The sequence below is a fragment of the Carex rostrata genome, chromosome 24 (genome assembly GCF_964058835.1).
Source record: "Carex rostrata chromosome 24, lpCarRost1.2, whole genome shotgun sequence".
NCBI classification, from domain to species: Eukaryota; Viridiplantae; Streptophyta; class Magnoliopsida; order Poales; family Cyperaceae; genus Carex; species Carex rostrata.
Window position 1 is genome coordinate 6,543,188 of NC_135941.1, and position 13,774 is coordinate 6,556,961.

General features: G+C 31.5%; 1 protein-coding gene across 1 annotated transcript; it reads right to left on the reverse strand.

Annotated features, from left to right (window-relative positions):
- Positions 1-3,161: 3,161 nt before the first annotated feature.
- On the reverse strand, positions 3,162-6,274 carry LOC144575442 (putative thiol methyltransferase 2). The gene is made up of 7 exons (XM_078325591.1): positions 5,947-6,274; positions 5,546-5,676; positions 4,890-4,976; positions 4,115-4,216; positions 3,780-3,910; positions 3,493-3,571; positions 3,162-3,375 (listed from the first exon to the last, which is right to left on the reverse strand). The coding sequence occupies exons 1-7, from the start codon at positions 6,224-6,226 to the stop codon at positions 3,322-3,324; spliced, it is 864 nt and encodes a 287-aa protein (XP_078181717.1). The 5' UTR covers positions 6,227-6,274; the 3' UTR covers positions 3,162-3,321.
- Between the last annotated feature and the right edge of the window lie 7,500 nt (positions 6,275-13,774).

Here is a 13,774-nt window from a genome sequence, read left to right on the forward strand (position 1 = left end):
GTTAACCATTTTATTTTCGAATTCATTTACCCCATGTTTGGTTGTGGCCTAAAGCTAAGGAGGTCTAAATTGGTTATTCCAACTTAGGTCGGTCTAAATTATTCATGTTTGGTTGAGGCCTAAAGTTAAACCATAGCTTAAACTATTCCTTGTTTGGTTAGAGTTGATAGAGGACTAAAGTTTTAAAAGCCTAAATTGATTAATTATTTATAATAAGATACTAATTATATAATATTAATATATTAATAATAATTGTAATATATTATATATTATTATAAAATTTATTTAATATATTAACAATATAAATATAAATAATATATTAATAATAATTATTAATAATAAAAAAATAATTGTATAATTATAAATTAATAATAATTACTAATTATATAATCTTATTAAAATAATAATTTAATATATTAACAATATAAAATATTAATTATATAATTATATATTAATAATAAGATACTAATTATATAATATTAATATATCAATAACAACTATAATATATTATAATATTATTATAATAATGATTTACTATATTAAGAATATTAATTATTAATTATTAATAATTATTAATAATAAGATACTAATTATATGATATTAATATATTAATAACAACTATAATATATTGTAATATTATTATAATAATTATTTAATATATTAACAGTATAACATATTAATTATATAATTACATATTAATAATAATTATGAATAAGAAAATATTATATAATATTAATATATTATTATATTATTATATTATTGTAATAATTATTTAATATATTAACAATATAGGTTATTAATTATATATTAATAATTATTATTAATAATAAGATACTAATTATATAATATTAATATATTATAATATTATTATAATAATTATTTAATATATTAACAATATAACATATTAATTATATAGTTATATATCGTTAATAAGATACTAATTACACAATATTAATATATTAACAATATAACATAATAATTATATAATTATTTATTAATAATAATTATTAATAAAAGGATATTAATTATATAATATTATTATAATAATTATTTAATATATTAACAATATAAGATATTAATTATATAATATTATTATAATAATTATTTAATATATTAACAATATAAGATATTAATTATATAATTATATACTAATAATAATTATTAACAATAATATACTAATTATATACAAATAAAATATTATTATAATCATTTAAGTTAGGCCACGAGGTGGAATAAAAATTAAACCACCATGTGAGGTGGCTTAATTTAGGCCGGCCTAAAGATCGGCTTATGCCATCTTAGGCCGGCTCATTTAAGGCACGTTTGGTGGAATAACGAAGTCTAAACTCCTTATTCCACCATTTAGACCACAACCAAACATGGTGTTAGTACCTAACTAGCTATGCTTGACTAATACTTTTAGCAGGAATAAAATGCTATTCTAGCATCCGTTATTTTAACAATAGTGAAACCCATAGGTTGGATACTCCAGCCACATCAGTACAAGAGTTTTTTTTTTTTTATAAACCATAATTAAAGAAAAAAAAAGATTTTTATGAAACCAACGTGATGATTTTTTTTTACAAAAATCATAAGAACTGAAATGTCATTTCGGTTCAAAAAAAAAATTTTGGGGACCGAAATGGCAATTCGGTCTGAGAAATTTTCACAATTTTTTAACATATTTTTTTCTCTAAATCTGTGAAAACGGTTGGGACCAAAATGATAATTCGAAACCCCCCCCCCCCCCCCCCCCCCCCAAAAAAAAAAGGGACTGAAATGGCATCTTGATTCTTATGATTTTTGTGAAAAACAAAGCAATCAAGTTAGTTTGGTAAAATCTATTTTTTTATTTATGGTTTCTAAAAAAAAAATTCTCAGTACAATGCTATTCAGTAGTCTGAATTTCTGAAATAACTGTCATGTGTATCTGCTATTATTTCAGCAAGGTCTGATTTTTCATTTGAATAATCTAATTTAAAATGAACGGATCAGATTAAACAAATTTATTTGTTTCAAATTATACGATCTAAAGTGGAAAAAAAAAAATTCTGAACAAGAATGACCAAAAAAAATTATGTTGCATGTCAGAGTGAATAACACGCTGTTTTGATACTGTAATTGAGGCTAAAGAGGATTAGACTCATTGACAAGGAAACACCTCTCAATCTTAACAATGTTACTTAAGAAATGTAAAATATCTCCAAAACAAAATACTAGTTTGACAGCATTTTGTTGAATATACTGGTACAGTTTTGTCAAAGCTTCATGTCGGTATTAAAAAAGTGTTTTCCGAAATAAAGTGAGACTAATACTATATTTTTTTAGATCATCAACTCAAAATTCGTTTTACAACAATAGGTATCAATGTTTTGGGATACTTACGATGGAATAATCATATACCAAAATTTGTGTAGATGACACTAAGGCTAAGCTTTAGAGGAAGGTGCGCAGAGGAAAGGGAACAAGAAAATACTTTGCGGAGGTTACGACATCGCCAAATTGTATCTGATTGAGGGTTTGCACCTACTCCAGAAGAGGAGAATTGAAAAGGAAGTGGAGGGTACGTGCTACTATGCGGTGGATAAGAGGGGAGCGCTAAGCTTCGATTTGGGGTGTAAATTTATTGTGCGGAGGGTTGGCCACCCCTATTGTTGTCCCCTTCCTTTCCTTTAATGAAGGTTTTCTCCCTCTGTTTTAGAGCACATCCTAACTATGCCAACGCTTCTTGATGGTCTAAACTCTAAACTTAACATATTTTCATAAAATTTAAAAGAATAAATAGGTACCTTTTTGCTCGCATTTTATTTTTTAACATGATGTATTTTTTTAAGCTTTACATGCAAGGTAAGTATTTATTTCCGTTGCATAATTGAAATAATTTCATAATATTTTTAAATACTACAATTATTTTCAAAACTTAGTTGTGAGCATTTAATTTTAATAAAAAGATTCCATAAATTTTTAAACCGAAGTTAAAAAAAAAATGCACTAAAAGAATTATTGCTCGTCTTTCTTCCACTTTTGTATGCTCCACATCCGTGTGTTGTGTGGTTTTAAAATAAAACTTGGAGGTGTTATCATAGTAGATTGAACCCGGTTTCTTTTTTTATTCCATAAATAACATGGGCTATGTCATCACCACAAAATAGACAAGAAACTTGTTACACAAACTTATTTCAATAAATAAATAAATAACAATATATTTCATTTTTATTGTGTCAATATATTCTTATTGAGTATTGTCTGTCTCGCTCGCACATAGTAAGAAATTATTTATATGTGAAAGAGTTATCCACAAAGGGTAAAAGAAGGTTGTCATCAGAGATTTGATTGGTATCTACTTCTCTTCCATCTTACCAGCTTTTCTCTCCCCTGAAGAAACAATGACAGAATTAACAAAAACAGTACTAAGAGGTTGCAATATATTATATATCAACCAAAATGGAACTCAATATAAAAAATTTAATAGGAATTTCATGGTGGATGTACCTTGCGAGGTTTGACAGCTAGTTCATTGTCTTCAATAGAAATTTTCTTGAAACCCAAGGGATTTAGCACCTCCTCGTAGCTGTATTAATCAGTAAATTCTCAAATACCTATCTCTGTTTATGTAAACCTAGGATTATCACACCAACTGGCTTGTAAGAAGAACCAAGTTATCAATAAATTTCAATTAACGAAACCACAAAGCTACTAAAAAAATGAAAACAAAAAAAAAGGGAGTAACATGATAGCAACTGTATGGTCATAACTACTATAAATTAAATTTCACGTACTCTGACACATCATTATTGAATGGCGGGCCCTCTTTCTGGCCAGTTATCTGATATAAATAAGAAAAAAAAAACACATTGATCTTGTTGAGCAAAACATAAAATAAACAAGTGGTATTTACCAAAAATATGGCCTAAAACCCTACAAAACAACAAATATCTCCACCACCTTGGGAAACAATCCCCTTCATTTTCCCTTCAACCAAATGTTCAGGATCGAAAGAGTATATCATCAGTTTTGGGTACTTCACTAAAGAGTACTTCATTTTCCCTTCAACCAAATATAACTTTACCTCACAAACAAACATGACTCCTCAATTGTGTGTAATACTGACTTACGTGTAGTCAAATATTAGGTTGAATGGCTCAGAAGGATTCCAGTTGAAGAAATCTGCGACTAAAAATGAGAAGTACTCTTTGTTTGGAGAAGATGCTGACAACTGGAATATGTAGAGAAAAGGTAATAAATATCAATACGAATGTGAGGTCTTTTTTAAAAATACATCAATTATTACAATGTCTTTGCAAATCACCAACGTTTTTTTTACATTGAAGACTAACTCTCGACATCTCAGAGGCATATTGCTTCCAGTAAAGTAAAAATATTTGGTACAAAGTATGTATAAATAAGTAGGGGAGGTAGCCAAAGGCAATTTAATAGGAAAATATAAAGGTCGACTTAATTATATTTGCCAGAATTAACCTTATTATAAAGCTTGGTAGTTTTTTTTGCATTATATCCAAAACTTGTTGCCAAATAGTAACAATCACAAGAAATAATAAGCATTTTTTGAAAAGATGATAAAATGGTGGTGCTATCTCAAGGAGAAGTATTTTTTGTCTGTTAAGAAGATGGACACTCTGACATGATTCAATAGAAGGTTACAATAAAGAAGCAAAATTGCATAAGGTTCTTACATTACCAGAGTAAACAGGCAACTTTGTTATGTTAGCATGAGTTGTATAAAGAGATTTTTAGGTAAACGGCCTAGGTAATGTACATATGTAACATATGTAAAGACAGTTTGTTTCAGTAAATGAAACAGTCGGCCATTGCCACTTATTTTCAAACAAAAGTAGGGTTTTCCATGCTTTATATTTTATAGGTCATACCTCCTTAGCCTTCTTGATGGCTGTATCAGATATATCTAAGCCTACAACATATCGCTCTGGACCAGCCAATGCTACCACATCATATCCCTAATAAATGATATCAAAATAAGCTTAGATCATGCACTGTTTCAAAATTAATGAAATAAATAAAACTACATATAGCAAACAAAATTCACTGCAACATCATGATAATACCATACTATGTCATATGGGCGTGGTCTAACACTAAGACGCACCCGATTTGAGCTCAATTACCCACAATTCACATCACAAACATTCATTGCATCAATTTCTCAAAATTTTAACATCTGTTGTCCTTTTTCTTGCCAGCAAAACCATAAAAGCACAAGAAACGCATTGAAGGGATTTTTGGGAGGGTGAAATTTAAGAGGAACTCCGTGATATAGACAATTAACAACTTTTAGTAATCATAGACCTGCTAACCTGAATCACGAATCATGAATTGTGAATCAAATCACTCACCTAGTAAGTCCAATAGAATCGTACGATTCTAATCATGAGTCATAAGATTATACTTCATTTCAAAGACGGTATAGTAAATTTTAACAATTCCATTCGTTCAAAATAAAATTATTCCCTCTTCAAACCATAATTTGAAAAAAAAAAAAAATGATAAGAATTTTAACAGGGCTTACTGTGCCACAACCAGGTACCAAAACTCGGCCTTTGGGGAGAGATTGTGCTTGTACCAAGTGTGTGACAATTGGGGTGGGTTTCCCCAAATCCCATGGGATAATTCCTTCTTCCCATGACTTCTCCCATGCATCTGTTTGCAGAGTAAAACAGAAGTCAGAGAAGAAGTGAAACTTGAGGTGAAAAGATTTTAACTGTTTTCAATTCAACCCAGAAACTCCAGAAAACCAATTAATGCATAAGTTTTTGTTTCTTGTGCTTCTATTCACATGAAGCACAAGAAAATACAAAATCAAAGAGAAGGAACTGGTTTGGTACCAATCTGTACCACAGTACCAGTGTGTCCAAGTTTTGTGTGGATGGTATTTACAAAACAAGCACTAGATAGAGAGAGAGAGAGAGCCCGTGGGATCAGTGGAACCAATCACTTCTCTGAGCTGAGAAACCTTCGGGTTCGAACTCGGGTCCCGGTACCGCTCACCGGTACTGGTATCGGTGCGGGTGCGAACATCACCGCTTATGGGGCTGTTTTTCATCAGTCTACTGGTACTGGTACAGATACTGAAAATGGAGTCGGATGCTGACGGTTTCGGGTTGAGCGTTTGGGATCCGACCGACGAGAACCGCAGCAGTGCCGACGAATTTTGAGGGGATTTAAGAAGGGTAGGAAAGATCGACCGCATAGAGAAAATTAGCTCCGTCTTATGTTTCGCTTTTCCTCTCTTTTATATTTTATTTTGTAGCTTATGTTTCATTAACATTTACCTTTTCTTTATTCAATAGGAACCTTCTGTAGCATTTTCCAGTATGTCACGTAATTTCAAATCGTAATGATAAATCCGAAATTCAGAATAATTTCGCGAAATTTAAAATGTATAAATTGGATAAAACCAGTTTTGTAAAAAAACAACTTAACGGCTTATTAAACAGCTATTTAATTGTTAACGGCGGCCAAATTGTTATGAATATATTTAACGGATGCTTGTTTGCGGATGAAAATTATTAATCGGCCGTTTTCTTCTTCTTATTAATCGGTTATTTTACCGTTTAATCACCCATTTATTCTCGTTTATTCTTATTTATTTCCGTTTATTCCAATTTATTATAGTAAATATTTATTTTGATTTTGATTTTCTTTTTGCTGTGATAGTGTGTGATAATAAGTTTTATAAATTATGTATTGTAGTTTTATTTGTATTTAGACATACATTCAATATTTTTTATGTATGTTTTTTCTTCTTACTTGCTTTGAAATTGATTAATTCTTCTGTTATTTATATATTATATATTTTTCTTACCTACTGATATAATTTTTTAAATTAGTACGACATATGTATTTATGAAACTAAGTAGTTATCATAAACTAAATTTAGTGATTTTATGTTATAATATTTCATTTCTTTCAAATAAAATATTATTAGTATTTGAAAAAACTTAATTCTTGAATTTATTTTTTTATTAAATAAATATGTTACTTACAAATGTAAAGTGCTTATGCGTTAAGAAAAAATAAGTGTAGTGTCATGTTATTTTTTTTGAAAAAAATTAGTGGTTATACCACCGATTTCATATTGAAATCAAACATCACAAGTAAAAAGTATTCAAAAACGGAGACTGAATACAAGCGCTTTTTATAGATGTTTATATAGTATCACTTAGCAGACTAACAACAAAAACAACTGAGGTAAACAAAATGAGAACCGTATTGTCATGTTATAATAATAGAAGTAAGTTAAATTAAGTTTATTGGAAAAGTTTAATGAGTTAAATAAATTAGTTTTTGTAATAAATTATGATATATATAATATAAATTTAATAAAAATGTTAAATTGTCTCTATAATTCTGATTAATCGGCCGCATACCGATTAATCGTTTGGCGGTATCCCATCCGTCCGACGACCACATACCATTATTTACAACATTAGATATAACAATGATTTATTTCACTAGGAGTATTAGTACTGTTCCACATATCACGTTGCCACACTAATAAAATTGTTTCTACAACAACATATTGACAAAAATATTAATTTTTATTTGGTCATTCATTTCAAAAAATAAATTTTGAGATGTATGAAATTCTTTTTCCAAAATTAATTGCATGAATACAGTATTTTCGAAATTAATTTTAAACTAATTTCAGTTATTTATATTCGAATTTCAGTTTAATTTTATGAATATAAATATTGTCCATGTTAAAAAATTTCTCTCTTCCTTCATATAAAACCGAGCTCTCTGTTTCAAATTTTCATACAAAAGTTTATATTACAAATCGTGTCAAACGAGACTCACGGAGCACAGTGACAAATGCATCAGGTTAGGTTTGGTGTCGTCAAAAATTCGTGATTCAGAAATAACGGATGTAATTTGAGAATAATTTAGAATTATTCGGATCAGAAATCTCAGTTCTACAAGAGAACAAAAAAAAAGTTATGAGAAAAATTCGGGAAAATTTCGCGAATTATTTGGATTTAATTCGGTCAACTGAATAATTCAGCGTTCAATTCGGCATTACTAAAAAAATAAATTATTTGGATATAATTCGCGAATCTTGTAACTATGTCACGGACAGAAGAGAGGGAAAAACATGAAGACAATACAATTGACTATAGGTATATATATCTTTTTACTAAATTAGCCTTTGAATCATGAAATTAACAAGCAAACATATAGTCCATCACTATCATGCATATCTAACCTCCTTAATTTACTTCCAATTTGTTCTCTCTTTAAGGTCGGCTTGAGCCAACGAACCAAGCACAGAACCCCCTTCTAAAATATTTCCCCTGTTCTTTACCAAATTTCATACTATAATAACTAAATTCCTAAATAATAATTTTGTCAATTGACAGTATCAGAGACAGCTAGGTGGAACCATATACCCCAATGAAACTCCTTGAGCATTCTTGCAATTTGCTTCCGATCGCCCGTTCGTGTATGCAAGCTTAATATCCTGCATGCTGATTTGGCTGCAGGGGTTGCTCGAGCTACAGTCGAGATTCACCGCAACTTGGCTGGCAGATGTACCGTGGATTTGCTCGTACTTCACGTCACTAATCTTGATGCCTGAACTAGAGTCCTGATCATTTTGACACCAAGAAAACAGAGTTTAAGATGGTATATATGATAAATTTAAATGTTTTTACAAATTCTACGCGTACCTTACTAGGGCATCCATCATCATCGGGGCAATAGTGCTGGTCGATAATAATCGGGTTTTTGACATTTCTCATCATGGCGTCGACGAATGCTACATTTTTCACATATTCCCGAGATTTTGTGCTCCATGTCTTGATTCTAAAATCATTTTTTGCACCGGTGAAAACGATAGTTTTCACTGTAATATTTTGTATGCCAGCATTTTGTGCAGCCGTAGATATGCATATATGGAGGCTTAATTGAGAAGTTTAAGTTTGAAATTATAATTTCTCCTCTTAGAATCTAATTTCATTCATTTTTAGTTTAATAAGATATCAATCCAATTTTTTTTTTTTTTATAGTTGGCGACAATTGAAAAAAGTTTATTTACAAGGTCCTAATTAAATCCACCGAACTACGTACACAATTACATAAAAATTAACTAGCGAAAATATATCAATATAACTTAAAGTACAACTATAATATATTAGAGTAATAATATTTAGTGAACTGAAAAGTTGTTAATAAAAATTAATAACATTATCATTATTTTTATATTATCGTTTTGGTTGAAATTTGGCGGAATTAGACCGTTCCGACTGAAATTGGACGAAAAAACACTAACCACGTAACTCAGCTCGAAATCGGATCGGTTCTAGCTGATTTTGCTCTGGAACGACTGTTTTTTTCTTCTTTAGTTAGAAGTGATCCAAGTCGTTGGGGGATTGAGGCTTGGGGATATACATTTTCTCTTTTTTATTACGTTTATTTTAATTTGGGAACATAAATATGTATTATAATTTTTTTTAATTCGAGATAAATACTATTATATAATATGCAATATTAAAAAGATATATTTTTTTTAATAAATGATCATAGAATTATAATCAATTTCATATATAAAATTGCCCATGGGCTTTAACAAAAAAAAATCACACATAAAATTAGATATATCTCACATATAAATATTTATTAACAAAATAATAAAATATTTTTAACTTCACGATAAAAATTTAATGCGAGTACTAAAAGTAATTAATAACCAGACGTATGCCGATTTTTTAAAAAATACTAAAAAAAAAAACAAATTATTAAAAATAACCAGGTTGTTGAAAAAAAAATTAAAAATGTCCAAACCGCCTCAAAATTCGGCGGTCCGGAATTAAAATTCCTAACCGTCAAAAAATTTGGCGGTCCGGGCCTATATATACCCCCCAACAGCTGTTTCTCTCTCCTCACAATTCATTTTCTCAAAATCTCATTCTCTCTCCTCCCCACCCGAATTTCTCCTCTCTTTTCTCCTCTCTTCTTCTCTCTTCTCCCAATTTGCAAATAAGTCCCTATATTTTTTTGAAATTTTATTTGTAGTGTAAAAAAGTTGTAAATTAGTCCAATTATGTTAGTAAGGTACCAAAATTAGTGTTATTTTTTTTTAGTTAGTTGAGTTAGTGCTAATTAGTTATAATTAGGATTAATTAATTACGGTACCAATTTAGTGGTAATTAGTGTCAATGTAGGTACCAAAATATTTATAATTAGTGATAATTATGGTACCAAAGTTAGTTTTAATTTTATTTTGGATTATTTAGTCCAAAATTTGATCGTAATTAGTGTTAATTAGTGGTAATTAGGGTTAATTAATTAAAGTACCGAATTTAGTGGTAATTAGTGTTAATGTAGGTACCAAATTAGTGATAATTGAGGGGCCAAAGTTAGTTTTAATTTTATTTTGGATTATTTAGTCCAAAATTTGATCGTAATTAGTGTTGATTAGTGGTAATTAGGGTTAATTAATTAAAGTACCGAATTTAGTGGTAATTAGTGTTAATGTAGGTACTAAATTAGTTGTAATTAGTGATAATTGAGGGACCAAAGTTAGTTTTAATTTTATTTTGGATTATTTAGTCCAAAATTTGATCGCAATTAGCGTATTTTAGCATATTTGAGTATATTTTTGTCGTAATTAACGTATTTTAGCATATTTTAGTATATTTTGCTCGAATAACATGTTTTTGTAGTATATTTTGTCCAAATAACAATTTTTTTCATATTAACGTAATTTTAGCCAATTGTAGCATGTCTAATTTTTTTCCAAACGTAAGATGGCTAGGGGACGGCCTAGGAGACCACCACCACCCAACCCTATTGATGAGCCCATTCCCGTGGACAGCACAGAGCATTTCAGTACATTATTATGGATACCTCACAGTGAGCATCGAGTCTCACTGGCATCCCGAGAGGTACTTGATTATTTTTTTTCTTTCCTTTTTTTAAGTTTAAATTTTTTCGAGTTCTCGTACTTTCAGGTTTTTAAGTTGTTTCCTTTTTTTCAACGCAGAGTCAGGACCCCCTAGAAAGCAAGAATCGGTCTTATGGCATGCAGTACTACTCTCTGATGGACTCATATCTACGAAATCTGGGGTTGTACCATTTGGTCGATATTTTGGAGACGAAGAGCAAGGCCACTAATGCATCCCTCATCCAGGGACTAGTGGAGCGATGGCGCCCCGAGACGCACACGTTCCACATCCCATTTGGAGAGATGACAGTGACTCTCCAGGACATGAGTGTCCTTTGGGGTTTGCCCATCCAGGGCGTGCTCGTCGGTGGCATATCTGACCCCACTGATGAGAACACGATTAATGCCAGCCTCGCAGAGCTATTGGGAGCGGAACCAGATATACCCGATAATGGCGGGAAGTCGAGGTTTCATATGAAGAAGACGGCACTGCGAGCTCTGTTCGACATTACAGATACACATGGGCTTTCGTGATGGACCTATTTGGTTCTGTCATGTTCGCTGATTCTAGCGGTGATGCCATCCCGATGATGTATCTCGAGCTATTGCGAGACCTTGGGTCGTCAAGAAGGTACAACTGGGGTGAGGCTGTCCTAACACATCTTTACTCCAACTTGTGCCGTGCTTGCAAAGTCAGAGTGGGACTACCATCGTTGGGTTCTGAGCATGTCCAGTTGGCACGCCTATTTTGACGAGTATGGACGTCCGTGTCTTCCCCAGGTATGACATTCTTTATTTTATGTCAAGTTAGTTAAAATTTCCTCCTTTGGTAAAGTAAGTTAGTTAAAATTTATTAAATTATTGGTATCCTTACAGGGTCCTGCCTGCATGCCGACACCGCCTGAGCATCAGGCTGGATCTCCGGAGATCCACCCTATGCATGATGAGAGCTTGTCTTTCAGCCTTGTAGATCTAGTTGGCGAGGATCAGTGGGATACAGTCGCCTTTCCGCCACCATGTCAGCCGTATCCAGAGAGGGCTCACGATTGGGAGGCCTGGTAGCGGGACTCAGCCTCACTTATCATTGTTTCATACCCCCGCCAGCTACCCACACCGCTGAGGATCCATGGGGTACAACACTCACGATGAGCTGAGAGGCTGAGCCCGAGGTGGAGATCACACCAGCTCGCGTGGCGCAGGAAGGAGAAGTATAGTGGAATAACTGGCATCGGGTTTTCAGCAGAGAGAACAGAGGTAGAGCAGCTAACCGATATTCCGATTCGCGGTATCATTGATAGAGCGTTTTTTTATAGTTTTATATTTTTATATTTTTTTATAGTGTTTTATGTTTTATTATGTTGTATATACGCTAGTTAGCTTATTATGATTTATGTTTTATTATGTTTTAGATTTAGTTTTGAGTTGAGCTGAGTTTTATGGTAGTAATTATACAACAGAAAAACACTAAATAATTAAGAACAAAAAAACACTAAAAGAAACACTAAACAATAAAACTAAAAAAATAACAACAAAAGTACACTAAACAAAAAAACACGATCAGTACGGGCTATTTTTTAGCGCGGATATCTCACGATCAGTTCGGGCTATTTTTGAGCGCGGATATCTCACAATCTGTTCGGATTTTTGGCATGAAACTTCACAGTCCTGTTCTACAATGTCAAAAATGTATGTCGGTCAATTTTCACAATTTTTGAAGGTGTTTTGCTATGTTAACCAGATGTGCAAAGTTGGGCTCAGAATGAAATATTCAGCAGTTCGGGCTATTTTTGAGCGCGGATATCTCACGATTTGTTCTGAGTTTTGGTATGAAACTTCACAGTCCTGTTCTACGATATCAAAAATGTATGTCGGTCAATTTTCACAATTTTTGAAGGTGTTTTGCTATGTTAACCAGATGTGCAAATTTGGGCTCAGAATGAAATATTCAGCAGTTCGGGCAATTTTTGAGAGCCGATATCTCACGACTTATTCGGAGATTTTGTATGAAACTTCACAGTCCTGTTGTACGATGTCAGGAATGCATGTCGGTCAATTTTTATGATTTTTGAAGGTGTTTTGCTATGTTAACTAGATATGCAAAGTTGGGCTCATAATGAAATATTCAGCAGTTCGGGCAATTTTTTAGAGCCGATATCTCACGACCTATTCGGAGATTTTGTATAAAACTTCACAGTCTTGTTCTACGATGTCAAAACTGCATGTCTTCAATTTTCACGATTTTTGAAGGTGTTTTGTTATGTTAACCAGATGTGCAAATTTGATTTGCAAAAAAAAAAAAAAAAAAATCTCGGACCGCCGATAAAATAGGCGGTTCGAAATAAAAATTCTGGACCGCTGAAAAAATAGATGGTTTGGGCATTTTTAAAAATTTGGGCAGATCTTGGTTATTTTTAATAATTTTTTTTTTTTTAGGTATTTTTAAAAAAATCGGAGACGAATGTCAGGATGCCTTAAAATTCAATCAAAGTATCAATATCCTGCTCGGTTTCGGTAAAAAAGCAAAAAAGCTAAAAAAGGGAAAAAGGGAAAAAGAAGGAAAAGAATTCCCACGCAAGGCCATGTTCCCGATATTCGGAGCCTAAGGAAGCTTCTTGTCACCCTCATCTGAACTGTCTTTTTTTTTATTAAAAAAAAAAAATCTTCGAAGATGCTACATAATTTTTATTAACAAATTTTCAGTTCACTAAATATTATTACTCTAATATATTATAGTTGTACTTTAAGTTATATTGATATATTTTCGCTAGTTAATTTTTATGTAATTGTGTACGTAGTTCGGTGGATTTAATTAGGACCTTGTAAATAAACTTTTTTTCAATTGTCGCCAATCAT

What these genes read in the sequence shown, in the direction of transcription:
- LOC144575442 (XM_078325591.1), bottom strand. Translation starts at nt 6,226, where the DNA reads ATGCGGTCGATCTTTCCTACCCTTCTTAAATCCCCTCAAAATTCGTCG. An exon ending in TGGTACCTGGTTGTGGCACA is followed by an intron (nt 4,977 to 5,545) that starts GTAAGCCCTGTT and finishes ATCATTTATTAG; the next exon opens with GGATATGATGTGGTAGCATT. An exon ending in CCATCAAGAAGGCTAAGGAG is followed by an intron (nt 4,217 to 4,889) that starts GTATGACCTATA and finishes TACATATTCCAG; the next exon opens with TTGTCAGCATCTTCTCCAAA.